Genomic DNA, 22,741 nt, shown 5'->3' with positions numbered 1-22,741 from the left:
GTGGACAGTGACAGGTATTTATAGGAGATTGAGTAGAAATCTATTATTATTTTAGAAGTAATTGTATCATGGAAGTATTGTAGCAAATCATCAAAGTTCAGTTTGCAAACAAATAGTAACTGAACCCAACCTTCATTTCATTCTATCATCTCTCAGCATTTAATTCTGAAAATGTGTTATTTACAAAAGCGCAAGTTCCCTAATGGGCAGGTCAGGTATGTGGTGTTACCACCGTCTTGTCAGGCGTGTCTTTTAAAAGCACCTCAACTTTCTGCTTCATTTCTCTGGAATTTTAAAAGCCTTTCCTGCATTTGACACTGGGTGGCTGAGAATTCTGAATTCAATTATTGTTTATCTCTCATTATTAACAGAGGCATTTGAATTCCAAACTTTCAGTGATCAGCAACTGAGGACTGAAGGAGGCCGCTATGGTGACATCTCATTAAAACTTTCAAAAGACCTTCTCGGAGTTCAGATGATGTGGAAGCTTGATTTGTCCATGAGGATGGACAAATGCCAGCACCCCAAACTGCTTACAAAGAAAATCCCTCATAAGAATTCTCAAAAGCAGCAAAATATGCTGACACAGAAGGACACTGCATGCCTAAGGTGGACAATAACGTGGGCAGTTTTATTTGAAGCTTTTTACAAGTCATTATTTCAAAAAATATTCATACATACATATGTAAAAGCAAAGGAATGTCTTAACAAGTAGGTTGTATTGCATAAAGTCAGACAAAAGTAAAATAATGCAAAAATTAAGATTGCCTGTGAAACCCAATTTGGTGCCTCAAGCGTATGCCTTGTCACGCTGATGGCAGCCAGCCCCCAAAGCCTTTTGTGTTCGCTTCTTGCAATTTTATCCCATTCACTAAACAAAGGAATAAACAAACTTCAGTTCCTGCAGAAACACATCCCCAGACACAGGAACTGGGAGCGTGACTGGGTCCCACAATAGCAACAGAGCCAGGGCATCCCTGTCTCTGATTTACCCACTCTCACTCCGTAGCCCCATCTCAGAAATACCCATTTTCCCCTCTCTGTGACCCTATTTCCCACATTTCCTCCCCATCACTTGGCTTCTCATCAACCCTTATTTTTCTTCTAATTCTCACTGCTTTCCACAGTTCTTTCTAGCAATTCAGCTAGTTGCAGTTTCTCAATTTCATATTTATTTTGACTCTCTTCAGGAAACCTCTTCAGCAGTATCTCTGATAATTAGGTATCTCATATGATTACATATATTCTTATCACTTTTGTAACACTGGAGAGCGCTGACTCAAAACAAACAAACAGCTGCTATGATTTACAACTTACCTAAAGGAAAGAAATACCAGTCTCTGGGTTGAGAAGCTGGAGAGCTGGGTGGTGATGTAAGGAAAGTGATGAATCAGGGTTTGTTCAGCAAACAAAAGCATCACAGTTCTCTCCTAAGATCTCTTGCCAGTGGGGCATAATCTAGAATACAAAGAATCGAAGTAAATAAAATAAAAATAATTGGGCTGAATAGTGGCAGAAGAATAACAGTTGCATTCAGAAACTGGAGAATCATATGGTATACTGGTACAAGCCTCTAGTACTCACAGCATCCACAGTGCCAACATTAATTAAATAATCCTGACAAAACTCCAGTAAGGAAAAGACATAAATATTATTCTAACCACCACGTTGCTGATAAGGAAGCTGAGACAGAGGCTTACTGTATTAGTGATAACTCGAAAATGTGTTTCATTTCAAACTTGAGACACTTCCATGTCTCCAGCTAAGCTGCCAGCGACTAACATACATCCCATTATTGAACGCTGGAAATTCAGCTCTCGGTTTTTTGCCCAGAGTCACACAGTGACTCAGATCATCACAGCCCACAGTCAAACGCTGCATTTCCAGGGCACGGTGATGGCAGCGTCCAGTAAATCACGATGTCTGCTGTATTCCATTGAAGTGCTCATGAACAGTGCAGGCAGCTCGCACACGCGTCTGCACAGGGCTGGAACCACTTGGACGGTATAAACTTCAAGCATTTCACATTCTCAGACATTGCTTTTACCACTCACTTAGAACAAATTATAAAACAAAGGAACTGGGAACAGTAATAAATGAGAAGGTATTGTAGGAAATAGCAAAGAGTTGAGAGGGAAAATCAAAAAGCATTAAAAGCATACAAAGCTGTATTTTAACTATTCTTCTATTCCCAGTAGAGAATATGGGCTCTGTTCTAGGCTTTTTCCTAACATGGGTTCAATTTAGAAGTGGGGTAGATACAGGCATATATTCAAATGAGTTTTTGGAACCAAAAAGCAATTTGAAAATAAAAAGTTGCGAAACTTTGAAATCGGGATGTTGGCCCATTCATAGTCTGCATCACCTTAACATCTGCACTGACTCTCTGCCATTGAAGTCACTAAATAGAACAAATATTAAGCATCTCTCAGCCCTGCAGTATCATCACCTTCGCTTTCTAACTCCTCACATGTGATTTAAACTTTCTCTTAATTCTCAAAGCAACCTTTTGAGCTTTCCACACGTTTTTCAGCTTTAAATGACGATTTTAAAGGATTCTTATCCAGCATTCCCCAGAGTTGCTACTGGGAATTTTGCTCTCTCACTTGCAGTAAGAGAAGCAATTTAGGAGATGAGCTCCCAGGCTTCAGTAGTTGTGCGCGTATTCCTCAAAACGTGCAGCGATGCTTGCTGTGAACATGAGGCACTGGAACAGAGCCAGAGGCATCAATCTGACATGCAGCCACTGTTTTTATTTCACCCTGGAGCATCGCAGGACGTAGAGCACATCAAGGTGAAAGGGAACATGCATTTGCTTTAAAATTTCCCCACTGCTTCTCCTTCCTCCATGGTCTACTATAGTTTACCACACTATAAACCCAGAGGATACCACCACAAACCAAACTCCTCAGTACAAATAAAAGATTATGCTGTTTGGGCTTAAATTCTATGGTCTTAAATTACTTTACCACTTAACACTTTTTAATGTTAGGATTGAGCACCACCATGTGTTTTAACAGCTAAGCAAAAGGACATATTTATCTGTGCAGCATAAATATTGTCAGGATTGGAGCATTTTTCAACACCACCTAACGTGAGGATGTCCGAGTCATACCTCAGGATAGTAGAACACCAGTATCATACCAGAAATGAAATATCCATAAGTATGTATGTTTTTTTCATGTTCCTCCTCAAACATGGAACAAACAAACAAACAACCACCACCAAACAAAAATGCTACTGCCTTCTCTTCAAGAGAGCTTCTTAAAAGCCAACCAAAAATAATGAGAAAATATATTTTGTAATATTACAAATAGAGAGGCGGTCAGACTACGTATCATTTTTGCATTCTGAATTTTTAAACAGGTCTGGAGGGTGCAGTTTTATGACAGGGTGTGACTTTGGTTACTAGTTGCAGCTTTGGAAGCTTTTCAGCACTGCTGTGAAGTGCTGCGTCTGTGCGGAAGACAACTGTGTGTCATTAAAGGAAAAAGAAACCCTTCTTGACTGCAATACACACATAATGACTGGGTTTACGTGGATTTATGTGCAGTCAGACGCTAAACCCAACATGTATTCGCTACAGTACTCTGCCATTTGTACGACTCTCCTGAAACCCAAACTGCTTTTATGCCAAAACCTGAATATAGAACAGAACTCAAACTACATATCCAGGCAGGAAATACATTCAATTCATATCCACTCAGCAAAGAAATTTGGCTTCTACGCAGTTTTTGTTTCTACTGCACTTCTTCACTGTGATTTACTTACAGTTACAGCAGCCATTCTGAAGAAACTTGTACTTGGTGCACAGCTGCTCACCTCTGCTCTTTTATTCCCTTACCTATTTGTAACTACACAAAAAAGGCAGAGAAAAACTATCTAACCTCTCTTAAGAGCAAGACCGAAGATGAGCGAGGACTGAAACTTTTAGTTCCTTCAATTTAACAGCGTCTCTGCTGATGCCGAGAGGAACTGCAGTCTGTATCATCTCCATTTCACATATGTAAGAAACTGGACCGTACCTTTCCTTTCATGTATTTCTGCAAAGGAGAATACTCAGTGCAAAAGGCCATCTTTGTGCAAAATACATTTTTTTCCTTCTACATTTGTGGTCCACGCACAAAAGCGCCGCAGCTGCAGCCAGTTCCCAACAGCTGCTGCGAAGTGCCCATTGAATCAACAAACACAGAAAGATAACATGCCTGTAAAGAGTCATATTCGAAGCTAAGAAAATCTGGAGTCAGGATCCCTGGGTACAAAGCAGTCCCCTTTCAGATTTAATAACGAAGAGCCGCCGGTGGCGATAGGGGCACACGGCAGTTCCCTCTGCCGGCGATGGGGGGGGCGCCCTGGGGCTGCCGTGGGTTTTACCTCACAAACCCGCCACTTTCTGCGTGACCCGACAGGAGCAGCCCTGAGGAACCCTCCGCAGGCGGGCCTAAGCTGTTATTCTCGTTAAAGGTAGTTAAAACTCTCCCTCGCCTCACAGTCTGACCGGTACGAGAACAGGCAGGACCGCCTCGACCTCCCCACCACCGCTCGGGCCCCGGCGACCGGGGCCACCGAGCCCGCCAGCGGCTGGCTCGGGGATGACGGTTCCAGCAGGGACCCAGAGCCCGGCCACAAGCCCGGAGTGAACCCGCCGGCCCGGCCCGGCCGCCCCGCCCTGCCTGACGGCGCTGCGGCCGCCGGACGGGAAACCCGCGCCCATCCGGGAGGCTGCGGGCGCCCCGCACTGCCTCCCCCCCACCTCCGCCCGCTTCCGGCGGGCGCCAGTTCCGCTTCCGGTGCGGCGGAACCCGGGACGGTGCCGGTTCCGTTGCCACGGTGAGGGGCCGCATCGCGCTGCCGGGGGTGGGGGGCAGATCGGCGGCGGCGCTGTCACCTGGTGGGCTGCGGGGAGCGCTGCCGTGCCCTCTAGCACCGGGGCAGCCCGGTAGGTCTGGGCACGGGCCTGAGATCGTCTGTGTGCGGCGGGGGCCGGGGTTAGGCAGGGCCGATGGCGGCGGGGGGACGAGGGTGAGCGCTTGTCTCGGCCGGGTCGGTGCCTCCATAACGTCTGCGGGGCGGGAGCGGCTCCCCGGGGCCAGCAGCGGCGTGTGGGCTCCCCCAGCCCGTCCCGCCGCTGGGGTAGCCCCGCCCGGGGCCGAGGGGAGCGAACTCTGGGCCGGTCCCGCCGGCGCCGGCCGGAGGCGCGATCGCGGGGGTGGGTGACACGGAGCAGCTCTGGTTCAAACCCCCTCCCTCCACCTGTTGCGATGTAGGAGAAAGTGCTGCGGGCCCGTCCGCACGACCCCTGCTTTTGGGGTTTGTATGGTTTATGTCACGTGGTGAAACTTGAAGATGTAGATGTCTCTCTTCCAAATTTCCCAAGAAAAATTGTGTGATGTGACAATCTAACTACAACAGCACAACTTTAACACTTTCTCTGCCCCAGGGACCTTCCAACCCATAGGCTCTTGGTGGCCCAAGGGGCTTGTTAAAGCTCTGAAAATGTAATTTCACCAAAGCAGGATCAATTTCAATAGGCTTCAGTTTCACTTGGCGTCCAGCCCTGGTGGCAGAAACTTCAAAAATCTCTGTGGCTTTCTCTGCTCCAAATCTGTTTTCCTGCAATTGTTGATTCTGGTGTCCACACTCAGTCCCCTTAGTGTTTTGGCATTGAATAAAGGCGTTTCTTGTCGTTTCTGGTAACACTTAGCAGGACTGTAACTCAGTAAAGGCAGAGGGTTGGTAAAGTGCTCAACTTTAGACAGATGACCTTTTCAATGTAGAGCTGGACAGAGACCTGTGCAGTTTTCTCACAGTTCTTGCCTGAGGCATTTTCTGGCAGAGTGATTTGAGGTGTATGGTACAGGTGAGAAAACAAACTCTTCTTTATATAAACTTAGTCTGAGGATTATGGACAGGGATGCTTTATGGTAGTGACCCCATACTTGATGCTATGCAGCCATAACCTCTGTTGAATTTTTTAGTGTTTCTGTGACGTGTTTTTCATGAGTCTTTTTCACAGGATAACACCAGGTCCCTGTCTGATTTGTGGATATTTGAAAGAAAAAAAAAAAAGACTTATGTGAGACCAGTTTTCCTCTTCAATTTGCTTCCAGGGCTTTTGGAGGGAATAGTGTGGAGATGTGGCTTGTAGTGTCCTCAGCAAGCAGGTTGGGTCTAGCTCTCTGTTTCTCATCTGGTCTGAGCTTAATGCATTCACCTGAGTAATTACTTGTTCCTTTCTAATAGGCGACACTGTATGAAAGAGTAGTATTTTGTGTGAGAGCAGGTAGGTAACCCGTGAGAATCTGATGCTAGAGAGGAAGAGGAATCAGATTTTTGGATTCTGAGAGTTTCAGATCCGCCAGACCTGTATTTCTTGGTGTAAGGCATTTCCTGAAGGTGGATCACCTCAGGTTTGTTCATAGGTCTGTCTCTTTTGAAAGATCAGTCTTTCGAGGACACTCTCACCATTAGTGGTGCAGAGACCTTCTCTGCATCTCCTGACAGTCTGTAACAGCCTCTTCATACCTTTCTATCTACTTGATTCTCTGTTTCCAAGCTTTAACAGAAAAAACATGTCCTTCCTTCTGCACAAAGCTAAAAGTCTTGTTCTGCTGTGTTTAATGTGGGACTAAACTGTCAAGTACAATTTGTATAAGTGATGCTGTGTAAATTAAAGATTGTATAATTATGGTTGCTTTGTTAGCACTGCAATGAAAGTGCAGTTCTTACAGTGTAATTGCATGGCGTGGGTGTGTATTTTGGCTTTGTTTTCAAACTCCTGCTTTGATATTGCTACAGCGAGACGTGACCTGGGGTGTGTATTACTGCAGGTATTTCACAGGTCTTAGTGAAAGTGATCAGAGAAATCCAACGCTAAAAATGGGCTGGTGGGTTCAGAACTATTCTTATGGTTTTATATATTTTAAGTGTTTCATATTTGCTGTTTTGTTGTTACATATGTAAAGATATCGGTGGCTGATTCGGTTGCATAATTATTACAGAGGACATTTCAGCGATTTGAAATGACTTTTATGATACTGCAGCACTGTGCTTGGGTGCTGGTTGTGCAGGGAACAGGCTGTACCTGCACAGAACACACAGCAAACGAGCATGTACTGGAGCAAACGGGGAGCATGACATTGCTAAACACATTGAAGTGGAATTCAGAGCCCCAGTTTTAGTGCTGGTTCCTTCTCCCTCAGTTTCAACACGCTTGTCACCTGCTCACACAAAACAAACATTATAATAAAAATCCCACAAAAATTCTTTAAACAGACTGTATGGTTTGTTTTCTGAAAAGAGCAATTCTACTTCTTCCTTACATAATCATTGTATTTTCTTCCTGCAGCAGATTTTTCAGAAAATAATACTGAACATATGCTTCAAGGATGTCTCTCTCTCTCATAATAAAATGGGGTGGACAGGAGTATACGATAACCTCGCTGTCAGAAGAAGACACAGTGTTGGATCTGAAGCAGTCTCTTAAAGGCCTTACTGGAGTGTTACCAGAGCGTCAAAAACTACTTGGACTTAAAATGAAGGGTAATTATTTATATTAGCTGTTTGTGGTGAACGTGCCTTCAAGGCTGACCATTCTCTAAACCCACCCAGGATCTGAATAGTAACAGGGCATCTACCTCCCAGATCCAGCTTTTGAGTGAACACAAGCATAGAAATTTTATACATCACTGGATATTGTTTATTATTGATACATCTACTGGGTCATTTTTTAATGGCTGATATGAAAGTGCAGCAAATGTATGTTAGAAAACGCTGAGTTACTGCCAGCCAGACAAGCAATTTATCTGCGTGTGGAGGAAGAGAATAATGCAGCTTGGGCTTTCCTGGTGCTTGATGGGTGTTTTATTTCAATTAAGCTTAAAATGTCTTAACATTTTTCTAAAATCTCTCTACCCAATTAAAAGAAATTATCTGCTTGCATTATAGGCAAACCTGCGGATGATGACGTGAAGCTTGGAGCTCTGAAGTTGAAACCAAACACTAAAATAATGATGATGGGCACTCGTGAAGAGAGTTTGGTAAGTGTTTTACCCCTTAGCTTAAATAGGAAAAAATGCTTATCTGTCTCCTAATTGTGATTTTAAATTTTGAATATTCCAGTAATCATTTGGAAGATGGTGGTACAGTAGATTTCTGTTGGTGTCTATTTATGTGATGTAAGCTTTTCTGCAGCACTCTGAGAGCAGTGTGTTCATTTTCTTGTAATGTTCTAGACATGAACTACTAACTTCTTATTGTGATATTCACCGACTTCTCAAATGTGAACCATCAGCAGCATGCTTCAGTAATTGTTCCCACTAGTAAAGTGGAGTAATTTTCGTTAAATAGTATGTTTTCCTGTAATGTGCAGGAATAGAAACTTGCTGTCCATTGTTATTTTCTCTCAGTGATCCTACCTATCTTTTGTTGTTATTATTCCTCTAGGAAGATGTCCTTGGGCCGCCTCCTGATAATGACGATGTTGTCAATGACTTTGATATTGAAGAGGAAGTTGTGGAAGTCGAAAATAGGTTGGGAGTTTTAGCTATTAAAAAACAGTCCTGTTATTGAATGTACAGTGTGCATTTTAATTAACTGCGACTTTTTGCACTCTTACATTAGGGAAGAAAACCTACTGAAAATTTCCCGCAGAGTTAAAGAATACAAAGTGGAAATTCTGAATCCTCCTAGAGAAGGCAAAAAGCTGCTGGTGCTGGATGTTGATTATACACTATTTGGTGAGATTTTATGCAACCCGTGTTTTTTGCTTGTTTGAGAGGTCAGTGTATTTACCAGTTCATGTTTCCTGATTTTTGCCTCACGAATCTTCTTCAGTGACTTTGGTATATGTTGTACTGTATAACTTCTGCTTTGTAATGTTGTGGGGTCTTCTGCTCATATTTTAAAAAACATTGGGCTCTGTAAACATTGCATATTGCTGATCTTAGAGCAGCAACTATTTGCTTTCTGCAAGATGACACAAACAAGTAGAAATTAAATATTTTAGCCAAATATTTTTTCTCTTGACCAACTTGTATCTTGGGCGTCACGGTGGCAGGGCAAGATATTGTAAAATAGTGATCTTGGTCTGTACCTGATTGACTCCACTTTCGGGGCTATGGGAGAGTAGCTTCAAATTTGATTTCTAGATGATTACTAAACATGCATAAAGCACATTTTACTTGGATATTCTGTCAGACTGGTTTTTTTGGAAGCCCGAATTTTTCTTCTGACTTAATTTTCTGGCACACAGGTTTGTCGTGGCAGCTCAACTATAAGCAGTAAATAATAGCTTACTTTATGCCTTTTCCTTAGTTTTCCTTTTTGAGGAGATTTGTTTACATCTGAGATCAAAATTCAACCCATTGCTGAGTCTAAAATGTTTATTTAGGTCTTGTGCTAGGACAATTTGAGGCAGCGGTTCTCTAATTGGAACAGACAGCCTGATAAATGTTCACAAAATTAACTTGACCAGGCTTGAAGGAATCTGTTTCATATCTGGGCTGCTACAAATTTTCTAAGTTGCACAGGTGAACTATTTGGCTTGACTGTTCAAAGACATTCAGAACCACAGATCTTTGCTTTAATTATTAGCTAAGCCCTCAGATACCTATGGGGAATATCCCCCTCTGCTTCTTTTCTCCACCTTTACAATGGGAGGGGTAGATTACTATGAATTCATTCATGATTTTAAAATGCCCCAGTGCTTCCCTCATGAAACTCTTCAGGTCTTTGCATAGATAGGGAAGTCAGACTGAACTGTAATAACCTAAACTTTAATAATGAATTGCTTATCTCTTATATTCTTTTTAGACCACAGGTCATGTGCTGAAACTGGGGTAGAGCTGATGAGGCCATACCTGCATGAATTCCTGACATCTGCATATGAGGATTACGATATTGTAATTTGGTGTAAGTTTTATACTCAATACCTAAGACTTTGTTGCAAATTGTCATTCAGAGCAAATACTCCAGGTGGGAGGTTTTTATATTGCTTTTTAGTGCGAATCACAAGATCTAAAACAATACATGAATTAATACATGCTGTAATACATTCAGCAGGAATGTTCACACAGCTGGTAGAGCTATTTTTAGAAAAGTAGTAATTCTTATGTGAAAATTTTGCTCACATGAATGGATCTAATCACAGGATAAAGCTTAACATCACTTTACCGAGCGTTACTTTGCACAAACAAACAAGTGCTTGAAGTAACAGAATTGTATCATCAATATTCAGCCACTGTTTGATCTCAATCCAGACAATAAAAAGTGCCAAATGAACCAAAATCTTCTGGTACAGAGATGGTCGATCCTTTGCCTGCTATTTCACTTCCTTTCCGACAGCTGGAGAACAGACTTTAGCCAGTGCAGAGTTTAAACCATATGAAAACTGTATTACAAAATTTAGTTTTCATAGTGTGGAACGCTGTTTCCACATACTCTTAGAGCAATGGGCAGTGTTGAGATATTTCCCTTTCAAGACCTTATGTGTTCAAGACCATCTATGTGTTCACTTACTGTTGCTTCAGGAGAAAATCCTGCACAGGCTCTGTGGGTCAGACCAGGTGTAGCCCAATTCTTATGGTCCTGCAGACTGTAGTTCAGTAACAGCTGATCTAGAAAATGATTTAAACACATGCAGTGCTTCATCTAGTTGTTTATTCAAAAAGTAAGCTTTTCCAAGTAAAAATAAACTTCATGAAGGAAGACTGTCTTCAAGGCAGTGAACCCTAGAAGCTGTAACAAGGATGGATTTTTCTGGAATCTATCTTTTTGTAAAAGTTTGATATATTAAGTGAACAATTGGCTTGTTTCTGTTTTGTCTGTCAATTACTTATTTTGGTAAAGCTTTCTCTCTTTTTCTCCCTTTTATTGCAGCTGCTACTAATATGAAGTGGATTGAAGCTAAAATGAAAGTAAGTTGTCCTGAAAATGTGATTTGTTTCTAGTCTCACATGCTCAGTGTTATAAAGCAGATTAGCAACTGGGGAGGTCCTACAAATTAAACGCCAAGCTTTTTGAATCTTCATAGTCACTTTAAATTATCTTTGTCACAAAACTAGATTAAATCTAATTTTAGAATTCCACACAATCAGAAGTAGGTGCTAAATTTAGCAGAACTGAACACAAGTCAGTACCTGCTGAAACTTGGATTAGTCACACAGCCTTCACAGTTGCTTTCATCTTACTTCTAATTATAGAGTTCTAGTCTGTAATATCATTTTTTTGAAGGAGCAGACAGATGTGACATGCTGGAGTAGGTTATCAAGAGGAAACTCTTGGCATATTTATGTTGTAGCTCTTGCAGCTGTGTGGTTCTTTTGCTTCCTCTGCCTTACTAAACATCCGTCAGAGCTCTTCTTTGAATCCTAGTTTCTTCTGTACCTAAATCAGGCAACTAGCCAGTTTTGCACAGCTGACCTAGTGGTAAACATATTTATAGACAGGCTTAGCTGTAAATCTAATCAGCTTACTAAGAATTGCTGTGTGTTTGCTTGGTGGCTTGGGGTTTTTTAGGCTTAAAAAAAAATCAAAGCTTGTTTCCATTTCAGGCAAAACTTTTCTAAATTTAAACTTTTCTATCTCCACTCTTTGTTATAGACTAAACTTTTTTTTCAGGCTTTAACAGAGCAAAGCACAGTTTCCAGTGTTGTATATCTCAAAGTAATAAATTGCTACAAGTTTTCTAAACAAACAAAAATGCCTCAGAGTGATCTCAGACGTGAGAACCTTTAATCAAAACTATCATTAATGCAAGTAAATCAATGTTGAGCCTTGCAAACATTGTGGCAGTGTTGCATCTCTGTGTTGTGTCTGTCAGTGTAGTGGAAAACCGTTGTTCAAAACTTGGCTGTTTCCCCTGCACTGGTCACCTTTCTACATTTCTGCACCACCTTTCCAGCCCTTTCATATGTTATTGAATCACAGCCTTTCTGTGCCTACCCCTGGATCTTGATCTGCTGAGCCTCCTACCCATAGGTGCCAACTGCTGTTTCTCATTAAACTGATAGCACCTGGGGTGCTCATCTGTAACACAGGGGCGTAACTACTCCTACATTTATCCAGTCCTAAAATTACATTCGGCCCTTTGAAAGCAACCGTGAGGCTGATATGGCCCCCGGTGAAAATGAGTTTGAAACCCTTGGAACAGTTTCACTTTACGTCAGGGAACAATGACCCCAGCAATAACGGCATTAAAGTTTTTGTTTTAAACTACAAAGCAGGAACAGCATTAAAAAGAAGGGAGTATCAGATAACCAAGTTTAAGCTCCCATTTACCATCTCTTTATGCCCGGAATTCAGCAGGTCTAGAACAGCTAGTTTTTTCAGTGTAACACGACACTGACCCAGGTAGGTTGTGCTTTTCATTTGCAAGATTCACTTTTTGATATAAAGGTAAATCAGTTCAGTGTGGCTGGATATTTGCAAGAGAGCTGCTGTAGTAGATGTTTTCTCCTTGTTCTGTACCTTTGCACATCACTACTGTTGCACACACCAGAAATGAAGTCAGCAATATCTATGTTATAACATGTCAGCACATGTTACTATTACTTTTCAGTTTTGTAAAGGATTTGAAATGGTGCTCTCTCATCTAGTCAAAATTGGTTGTGTTTTTGTTGTTTTATTTTTTTCTAAAAAGCATAAGGTTTCCTTAGAGTCTTTATTTCACGAGTTACCAAATCTTTAAAGTGCAAACTGACAGATTGCTGACTAGCATTGACTGTCTTGGACATGCGTAGGAGGGAAGGGTAACAATGAACTGTTACCATACATTTCATCTTGGATGGTTGCTACTTACTGAAGGGAAGAAATAGACAGTACACAGTTGCTGTCCTTGCTATAGATAAAGCTGAGGCACGTGGAACTTGTGGAGATTATGCACAAAGGTATGGGTGAGACCTCTTGTATTTTGCTTCTCCTGCAAAGTTGCTTTGATTTTATGCTGACATCAGTTATTAAGTTGCTGATAGTAATCACTGCAAAAATAAATCCTGTTGTTTTTTTCTCTTGGTAGAATGGTGTAAATTTTATGGTCCTCATTGGATAGAAGAATTTAACCCCCCTCAGACATCTATTTTTAGTGTGTCTCTGGTAATCCTCAGCTCACCCTTTGACAGACAATGTGCTATAATGATGGTTCCAGCTGTACAACAGTAAAACTGTCATAATTAGAAGCTTTAATAATAAACCTTTGTGCTGCAGGAGCTGGGCGTGAGTACCAATGCAAACTACAAGATAACTTTCATGTTGGACAGCGCTGCCATGATAACAGTGCACACTCCTAGGAGAGGGCTAATAGATGTAAGTGGCTATTTTTTCCTGACCTTTTTCTACATTCAACTGACATGTATTGTTAACCCTTCGAAATATTCAACAATGAAGTTGTACGAGAGTTTTCATGCAAAAAAACTTTAAGAATATTGGAAGCATAGATGATTTTTTTTCTACCAAAATTCTCTATTAACGTTTCATTTGGAGTAGTATGTTTGGAAGAGACTGCTTTCAAATCAAATAATAGATAACAGAAAGCTTTTCCTTTGCGTGTGGGATATTTAGTATGTTATACTATTTCACATCCCCTCCCTTATTAAAGCCCAAGTGCCTGCGGATTTTTCAGCAGAAGTACAAGTGTCCATTTGAGTTTGGACTCAAGTTCCTGTGGACTGATGTTTTCATCTCCTGCCTGTGATCTGATTTACCTCAGGTACCTTGTATCTGATATTTTTGCAGGTGAAGCCTCTTGGTGTTATCTGGGGAAAATTTTCAGAATATTACAGCAAAAAAAATACTATAATGTTTGATGATATCGGCCGAAACTTCCTAATGAATCCGCAGAATGGACTCAAGGTAATTTTAACAGGGATTTTTGTTTATTACTACTTTTTGTTATACTTCAAGTAGCACTTTGTCTTACTTCTTTGCTGGATCACAAAGAAAGGCTATTCTTAATTGGCAAAGATGCATATTTCATTGTGTGGGGATTTTTTTGTTGTTTTTGTTTAATTTAGAATGCCATTTTTCTGGACTAACATTTCCCTAATAGTAGTATTTGATAAGCTTGGCTTCACTATTAACTGAGCTTTTAAGAGACTACCAAAATCAATGAAATTATGATTTCTGCTTAAATGATACCTGCAAACCATAATCAAGCTGGGCATTGCTGACAGGCACCATTGAAATACGTGATGTTCAGTCTCAAGAGTGGTCATATTCAGAAAATAAATCAAATAACAAGCAGCTCTACTCCATGGTAGTATGCCAATATAATAGCAAGCATTCTATTCTGGGAAATAATACCTCAAGCCATTTTGACTGCAGAACAGCAAATATTTCATGTTATCAAATTGTCAGCCAGTTTGTGCTCCATTATCAGTGCTGGTTCTGAATAAGAAGAACGCAGCTTCAATTTCTACTTCTATGTGATGGTACAGCAGTGTGGGGCTAAAAGAACCTTCATGAATTTCTTTTAAAAAAATCAAACCTGTTTTCAGCTGCAGAAATCCAAGATGATGTTTCTTTGAAAGTGTCCATGATGTGAAGAGATCTAGCAAGATGATGTTCATTGGAGCTGTACAGTGTTAGGAGAATGAGGACTAGCAAAGAACTTGCTGGGAGATGATTATCCCAAGAGCTCCCTCTAGCTCAGATTGGAAAGATGTTTGTCAAAATGTTGTTAACAGAGCTGCAGACAAGAATGTTGAATCACTGAAACAGGACACACGTGTAATGTATTCCGAGCTTAAAGCAGTTGTCAGATAAGCTTTATTTCTGACATCTGTCTTCACAGAAACTATAATTGTAGTCAAATGCTTTTTGTTGGGGAAAAAAAAAAAGCATCTAGTTCCAGTGATGCCACACAACTCATAAAGCAGAGCTGAGAACCCCTCGTGTCTCCTGCAAAAGTATCTATGAAATCATATTAGAAAATGTGACAGCCCACTCCAGATCATTTTCTCATTCTGTCTGACTGGGAAGGGAAGGCTTGAGGTGGGTACACAAGGCAAAGACCCCGCGGTCGGGTTCGTGTGAATTACAAGGCAAATTGGATGTGGCCACTAATGGAAAAGGTTTTTCTTCCTCTTACCCAAGAAAAATCATAACTTGGCATAGTACTGAAAATATAGTTTAATTAGGTGGTAAATGATAGAGAATCGGAAGTATTTTTCTTACGTTGAGCAAATGGTTATACCCAGTTTGTTTCTTTTGTATAGATAAGGCCTTTTATGAAAGCACATTTAAATCGTGATAAAGACAAGGAACTTCTAAAGCTCACTCAATACCTCAAAGAAATAGCAAAATTAGATGACTTTTTGGAACTGAATCACAAGCACTGGGAAAGGTAAGAACAAAGTCAAAATTCTTTCTTCTTCTGTCCCTGACCCCACTCTGTTTTGCTTGAGGTTGTCATAGAAAGACCAGAAACAACTGAGCTGATGAACTTTGACATCACTTACAGTTATGAAGGTCCTTTAGTTTGAGTAGAAGTTTAATAAGGCTGTAGTGTTTGGGCTTATTGCCTAAAATGGTAAGATTTTGACAGAATAGACCTTTTCTTCATACTTCTCCAATATTCAGGCCCGCTGATTGTTTGCAATGAAGCAATTACACTTTGAACCTGATTCCCGGAGATCCTCTTGTTCCACTCCTGCAAAGTTCGGCTGTCAGTTCAGATCTCAGGTCCTTTGGTATGAGGCGACTTTTCCAGCAGTTAGTTCAGGGTTTGGGGTTTACAGTGTGGTTCTCAGGCGCTATCCAAGTTGTGTGGCATTATAGTATTCATTTGCAATGCTTAGGGCACCAGTTAGCATCCCGATTCGTGCTGGAGAATGATTAACTGAAGTGTTCAGGCAAAATTCTTAATAGTTTTTATGCAACAGCCTGAAGTTTCAATACATAGGAAAAAAAGTATGTGCAATGCGCTATTTGAAAAAACACTCATTCGGTGCTTAAAAGAACAGCTTTGCAGACTTCCTACAATTTTCTAGTTTCTGATTAGAATCGAAAGTCAAACGTGAAACTTTAAAGGCAGTGAAGTTCACTGGATGTTTCACATTGTCAGTTAAATTGATTAGATTTTTCCCCTATGTCCCCACCTGGTCAGATTGCTCCAGCTGGAGTGCTGGGAGGACTGTGAGATCAGGAAACTCAGATTCTCTAAAGCAGCGAGCGAAGAGCTGTTCTTTTCAGATTATGCTGGATTATGTTCAATTAAAGTCCTGAATTTATCTGAAGGAGCGCCACATCTAATGGGCCTTTTTATCTTCAAGGATATAATAGCTACTTTTCCAATTGAAGTCATTTTCAACCTCTTACAATAAAACATGTTTCCATTTCCTTCCTACCTTTTGTTTGAAAATCCTAACAGAGTAGCTGAAAACATGACTTTGAATTACTGTGAGATAACCTAGAATGGAATTGAAAGAATACTGAAAGCAAATGAAATCAGAAGTAGTATTGATCTCATTTCTAACTTTCGGTTATCGATAGAAGGATTTCTAGTGAGAAAAGGAAGCAGATTCATACCTGAGGTGTATAAAAGGTACCAGATATATTTGTGCCTACTTCTGATTTTGTGGAAAAGAAAAAAATGTACTTTTGTTTCTTTCAGGTATCTTTCAAAGAAGCAAGGACAATAACACCAATAAAATCGTGTGGCACTGAACTGAAGGGAACATACCTAAGATCATTGGACTTTTCCTTGCTTTTATGCTAGAGTATAATAGTGCTGGCCACTGGATCCAATGCCAGAATGACTGCTATACTTGGTCTTCCAGGTGGTTGGTTGTGGGTTTTTTTAAAAGATCACAGCAATAAGCTCAAAGTGGGAGAAGGAAGTCAGTTACTTTTTCTTGCGTTCCGTTCTGGTGTTATCACTTAAAATACTTTCCTCTCCTTTGCTGCCGAAGTACAACCATAACCATTAAAGACCAAAACCATTCTGAAACTAGAAAATGAAAGCATTTAGACCAAAAAAGTTGAGTAAGGAGCCAATCTTGGCAGTGTATGAATTGTATAAGCCCTCTATTCCCTCCATCTTTAGGAACAGTCTCCCTCTCCCATTCCACTATTTAAGTCTATAAATTACAAGTTGTCTAAGTTTGGTATGTATTAGTACGTCAGTGTTTCTCTGTGCAAGACAGTAAGATGGGAAAATACCACCTCTATGGCCAATTTACCCCAGTGTGTGAACTTGTACTACAAAGCAGTGTTTACTGGAAAACAAAAGATTGAAGTTTGAGGGAGAGCAACCCACTCTTATTTGGTAAGTGAAAAGCAGTCTGCCTGAAACATTCTCACGTGTCAGTTGAAGGGTTTAAACCTCAGATGGGAAAGTCACATTCCTAACAAAGCATGAACAAAACCCTTGTTCTCTTCTAGCTAAATCTTGTTGAAGTGCAAACACTGTGTTTAAATACAATATTCAGCCATACTGTTCTTGAAATATCATTTACTTGCGCTGCTTATGCCTGCACTATAGAAGCGTGATGTGACTGCTGTTCAGCATTACCAACACTTGTGCATTATGCAGTTCATGTATTTGAAAGAAGACTGACCCTTTCAAATAAAAATGGTATATATTGTTCTTAAGGAACTATAGCAGTTGTGTAAATAAAATTCCTTTTTTCATAATCTGTGTCCTGTGCTGTCTTAAGTATCTAGTTTGCATAATAGAGAAGCCATTGATAATCTTCTTTTTGGTTTTTTGGGGTGTTTCTCTGGATTACAGAGATACCGATTTTGCACCAGTAGTCAGGTAAGAGGCCGGTACGTGCCGCTGCAGATTAGGGCGCTGGTGTTGAACAGCGACGTGCACAGCAGCCCAGGAAAGGAACCGTGACAGCAAATGCCAGAATGTCAGGACAGCAGACACAAATGAGCTGTTAAGATGAGCACATTAGGCTCCGGCTCAGTGGCCTGTCAGAAAATATACAGTTTCTTATCCACCACTCTTTGTGGTTTAGTGCCAACCCAAGCTGTGTTTTAAACTAGCAAACCAGAAACCTGATGCATTAAAATCTTTGGTTTAGGTAGGTACAGAGGGTGAATTTCTGCAGTTTTGTCTCCAGTAGCCGATTCCTGAACTAGAAGGCTGACTCACTCACTCGCGTACAATGCAGATACAGTCCCTGAGGTTGGAACAGCAATCCTTTGCCTAGAGAGCCTGCAGTAGCATAGATATTGGAATCCAAGAGTGGTATATGTTGTACTAGAATACCTTCCAATTTAAAGCACTGGAAAACGTCAATGCATTGCACCTGATTCACCTGTGGAGTGTGTCATGTTAGCCAGGCAGAAAACAGAACCAAGAGAACCTATTTCACAGTATCACAGTATGTTTGGGATTGGAAGGGACCTCAAAAGATCATCTAGTCCAATCCCCCTGCTGGAGCAGGAACACCCAGGTGAGGTCGCACAGGAACATGTCCAGGCGGGTTTTGAATGTCTCCAGAGAAGGAGACTCCACAACCTCCCTGGGCAGCCTGTTCCAGTGTCTGTCACCCTTACTGAGAAGGAGTTTTTTCTCAAATTTGAGCGGAACCTCTTGTGTTCCAGCTTGATCCCATTACCCCTTGTCCTATCATTGTTTGCCACCGAGAAGAGCCTGGCTCCATCCTCATGGCACTCACCCTTTATATATTTATAAACATCAATAAGGTCCCCCCTTAGTCTCCTCTTCTCCAAACTAAAGAGCCCCAGCTCCCTCAGCCTTTCTTCATAAGGGAGGTGCTCCACTCCCTTAATCATCTTCGTTGCCCTATGCTGGACCCTCTCCAGCAGTTCCCTGTCCTTCTTGAACTGAGGGGCCCAGAACTGGACACAATATTCCAGGTGTGGTCTCACCAGGGCGGAGTAGAGGGGAAGGAGGACCTCTCTCGATCTACTAGCCACCCCCCTTCTAATACACCCCAGGATGCCATTGGCCTTCCTGGCCACAAGGGCACAGTGCTGGCTCATGGTCATCCTGTTGTCCACCAGGACCCCCAGGTCCCTTTCCTCTACACTGCTCTCTAATATGTAATTTCCCAACCTATACTGGAACCTGGGGTTGTTCCTGCCCAGATGCGGGACTCTACACTTTCCCTTGTTAAATTTCATTAGGTTATTAATTTAAACACATGCCCATATCTGCTGCTCAAAGTTGGCATAGAAACAGAAGCTTTGTAGTGTATGAGCAAGACTCCTTTTTGCTTTATACAAGGAACACTTAAAAAATATTAATGTACTGGTGGTTTGTTGGTGTGTGTGGTTTTTTTTTTTTTCAGTGACACTGGGATTTCATCCTAGAATTTCAAAGTATTTGCTGATCAGAAGCAAATGTGCACTCTCCTTTCAAATACTTTGTAAGACGAGCTGAAATACACGAGAGTGTGATCTCAATGGATGGTAACACATTGCTGTTGCTGATAAGCCATTGTGTCTTTTATGACTAATGTTTCCCTTATATTTGAAAACTAGCCTTACAGTTTGATTTTTCCTCCCCCTCTCAAGCCTGTGTATTTTACTGGCTACCTTCTAAAAATGCTGCTGTGATTTTCTGGGCTGAGACACAACTGAGGTTTATACAATCCTGAAGCTGTGGACAAGGCAAGTGCAAAACTGCTGTTCACCAAATCCCACAATACTAGAATGAGAGGCCACTCACACAAATAGGAGAATGGCTTAAAACTGTCAAGAGCAGCAAGTAGTGATCTCCTGGAATCTGTTGCGGCAGGTGGCATCAGCAGGTTCAGGAGAGAGTTGGAGAACTTCATGAACAAGTCCACGGCCCAATGCTCGGAAGCTCTAATATCCTTAATGTGAGAATTGTGGGTGCTCAGAAGATGAGAGAGTCACACGTGGCGGCCAAGTCTTTAACCACTTCTGGGTGGAATTGGGTCAAGTCTCTCACATGTGTGCTACGTGACTCTCATTGGCTAAACATACAACATGATTCTGTGCCAAACTACCAAAGTTTAGTATAACTGTAAGGATAAATGGCTACTTTTCTGCTTAGCTCCAAAATAATGTATATATTGCATGTAAGTTCAGAGAAGAACACCCCAATTGACTTTTTGTCAAAGCAAAGGCAGTTTTGACCTACTTGTATTTCTGAAGTGTAGTTGAGCCTTGGGAATAACTATCAACAGCAAAGTCTAATGCCTTGTTCTCTGTTAACATCCAGTTCTCTTCAATTATAGTAAGGTCCCTGAGAAGTATTTGATCAATGGCTTTCACAGTCTCTGTTAAAAGAAATAGGATTCAAGCATAAACAAAGACAGAGTGTGTGGCTTAATTATAGAGCACATAATTTACTGTTCTGCAAAACTCTGGAGAAGAGCTAAATGGAGTCTGAAATATTCCAAATATTTTCATGTGTCAGAGACTGTACTGGACTCCCAGTGCATGTCAAGTATTTTATATGTTGTTCTGTCTGATTATTCATACCAAAAGAGACAGTCCATTTGAAAATGAAGTTATTTCTGTGAGCTCTGGATATCTGACAACTCTAATGCCTCAACTGTGGCACGAATGCCCATCACCGGAGGTACATGGAGTGACAGCCGAAGCCAAGAACTCAACTGCAAATTCAGCTCCACAAATCCTGCTGCACGACCGTGAAATCTACAGCTAGTTGCCAATTTTTATTCCTGACTTGACATGCAACTGACAGCAAGTGGATGCCAAAGGGTTTAAGACAATTTTCCACTCTGCCTGTTCAGGATGTATTTAAGGCTGATGTGAGAAGTGCTGAACACTTTCTTTCTACCAAGAAGGCGAAGCCGAGGTAAAAAACTGAGTTTGAGAGGGTAAAGTGAACAGTTCTGATTCATTAAAGCTGTTTAAAACCAGAAATGCTGAATGAAGAGGTGTTAGAGGGCAGAATCCTCCAACATTTCGCTATTGATATTGCAGCATTTGTGGCAGGTGCTAGCTGGTATTAGTGTAGGCGACCACAGCGCCCAATGCAGGGTGCTGATGAGGTTCTTTGTCTGGGGGATTGATGGAGAGAGATTTCTGTGAAGAGGAAACATGGAGAGAGACAATAACAGGAAAATAAGAGAAAAATACTGATCCTTCCTGGAGAAGACAAGGTACATCTTTCAAAGGAGATGAGTTTCTTGTGTAAACGTTATTAACAATATCTTGTGACAACCGTAAGTTACCAGACGTGTGCTTTGAAAGGGCTTTTTGCTAATCAGGACATATTTTAGGTGTAAGCAGCTCAAAAGATCAAGGGTCTGGAAGAACTGCCTCATGGCAAGAGATGAACAATTCCAGTCTGGTTAGGTTTTCCTAGAGAATGGTGGAAAATGTCCATGATGCTTTACAGTGCTAAGTCTGACTCTCCTACCTGGTTTATCTGCTGGATGACACTGTCTATTTTAGGCCTTTCTTTCCCAGCCCAGCTGTATTATCCATTCCAGATCATCTAAACTGCAATCCCCATTGTCTTTCAGATCCCTGATAAGCACATGGGGCTTCAACCCCACCATTCATACATCAGCCCTTTTCTGATGGTGTTATGCAGATACACCTGGGTTAGCAGTTACATCTGAGCAATATTCCCACCCCCACAAATAGTAAAATAGTTGAGATAAACACATTCAGAAACTATTAAAGTACTTTGTTTTGAATTGAGTAGCTGTAGCTGGAAGAAAACAGGCAAATTATTGAAAAGTCTGGCTTCTTTAAACAGAATCAAAATGTTCTATTTTGTATGCACATTTCTACTTTCATCTGGTTCTAAATTTTAAGAATTTAAGTAACCTCAAGTGATTTTTTTTCCTCAGTCTAATATGGCTGGTTTGGTTGGTTGGCTGAAAGATATCAAACCACCCCTTTTCAGATGTTTGCTTTAGATAGACCAAAACTGAGTAAATTTAGGTAGACTTAGTTCTGCAACTACCAAACTACATAATACATGGTTTTATGGACTGGAAACGCATCCATGTGGCATTAAAACAATACTGTTGCTACTGATAAAACCAAATTCATAGCTTGTCACTCATTCTAGCAATCTCTGACCAAGGTATATGACAGTGCCTGGTTTTAACCTCAGAGGTGCGATAAGGCAGTTGTCCAGTTCAACTTACGTTGCTGATTCAGAACCATTCGTACTCCCCAAAGCACGGAAAGCCCTGTTGAGCCGCGTACAGCGAGAGTCCCGCAGCTCCGTGCTGGTCCAAAAGCCTCAGCTGGGTGTTGGGAACCCGAGTGCACAACTGGGGGACAGAGATAAGGGTGAGTTACCAACCAACCAACACCACCCACAACCGTCCACATTTCTACTTGCCCTGTAGTTAGCCCAGCGCATTGCATGCAGAGGTTGCGGGCAGCTGGTAAGATGAGAACATCAAGAACAGCAGTAGATCTTGTGAGGTTAACATATAAAATCTGTTGCCTAAATATCCATTAAGGGATAACTATAGACCCACAAAGCATGACTTAGTCAAGAACAGAGCACAATTCCAGAAACTATGAATGTGAAAAAGTCAGTGTTCCCTCCAAAGAACCTTGAATCAAGCCAGAGACCAGCAACAGCACTAAGTTATCAGACTGTTGGGGCAGTAAGAAGGACAAATACAGAGTCATAGGCAGAGTTTCCAGTACTGGTCGATCTTTCACAAGGATCAGTTGAGCTTTACACCCTCCTCCCACCTTGCCTTTCCTGGGGCTTGAGCAGAAGCCTTGGGCCAGGCATGGGACAAGCACGACAGCAAAGTGCTCAAGGCCAGGAAGGAAACCAGACAGGAGCTTT

The 22,741-nt window shown here is 41.4% G+C and overlaps 1 protein-coding gene and 1 long non-coding RNA gene across 6 annotated transcripts; one reads left to right on the top strand and one right to left on the bottom strand.

Annotated features, from left to right (window-relative positions):
- Window positions 1–736: 736 nt before the first annotated feature.
- On the bottom strand, window positions 737–4,028 carry LOC110359473 (uncharacterized). The gene is made up of 3 exons (XR_010466108.1): window positions 3,888–4,028; window positions 1,318–1,458; window positions 737–871 (listed from the first exon to the last, which is right to left on the bottom strand). It is a non-coding gene; the product is annotated as an uncharacterized LOC110359473 (long non-coding RNA).
- A 303-nt stretch (window positions 4,029–4,331) lies between these two features.
- UBLCP1 (ubiquitin like domain containing CTD phosphatase 1) lies at window positions 4,332–17,631 on the top strand. 5 transcript variants are annotated; one of them, XM_065029675.1, is made up of 11 exons: window positions 4,332–4,464; window positions 7,349–7,542; window positions 7,948–8,039; window positions 8,446–8,531; window positions 8,623–8,738; window positions 9,814–9,912; window positions 10,879–10,916; window positions 13,204–13,302; window positions 13,732–13,848; window positions 15,213–15,340; window positions 16,610–17,631. In XM_065029675.1, exons 2-11 carry the CDS (start codon window positions 7,389–7,391, stop codon window positions 16,635–16,637), a joined length of 957 nt encoding a protein of 318 aa, XP_064885747.1. In that variant the 5' UTR covers window positions 4,332–4,464; window positions 7,349–7,388; the 3' UTR covers window positions 16,638–17,631. The 5 variants fall into 5 exon arrangements, with proteins under 5 accessions (XP_064885747.1, XP_064885743.1, XP_064885744.1 ...); XM_065029671.1 differs by lacking the exon at window positions 4,332–4,464 and adding an exon at window positions 4,691–4,830; XM_065029672.1 differs by lacking the exon at window positions 4,332–4,464 and adding an exon at window positions 4,694–4,830 and having other exon boundaries at window positions 7,352–7,542.
- Window positions 17,632–22,741: the final 5,110 nt, after the last annotated feature.

This window comes from Columba livia, chromosome 14 (assembly GCF_036013475.1).
Source record: "Columba livia isolate bColLiv1 breed racing homer chromosome 14, bColLiv1.pat.W.v2, whole genome shotgun sequence".
In the NCBI taxonomy this organism is placed as follows: Eukaryota; Metazoa; Chordata; class Aves; order Columbiformes; family Columbidae; genus Columba; species Columba livia.
This window is presented reverse-complemented; position numbering and strand designations above follow the sequence as displayed.

Coding starts and splice junctions, on each gene's coding strand:
- UBLCP1 (XM_065029675.1), top strand. CDS start 7,389: ATGTCTCTCTCTCTCATAATAAAATGGGGTGGACAGGAGTATACGATA. Junction 8,040..8,445: donor GCACTCGTGAAGAGAGTTTG/GTAAGTGTTTTA, acceptor TTATTCCTCTAG/GAAGATGTCCTTGGGCCGCC. Junction 13,849..15,212: donor ATCCGCAGAATGGACTCAAG/GTAATTTTAACA, acceptor TCTTTTGTATAG/ATAAGGCCTTTTATGAAAGC.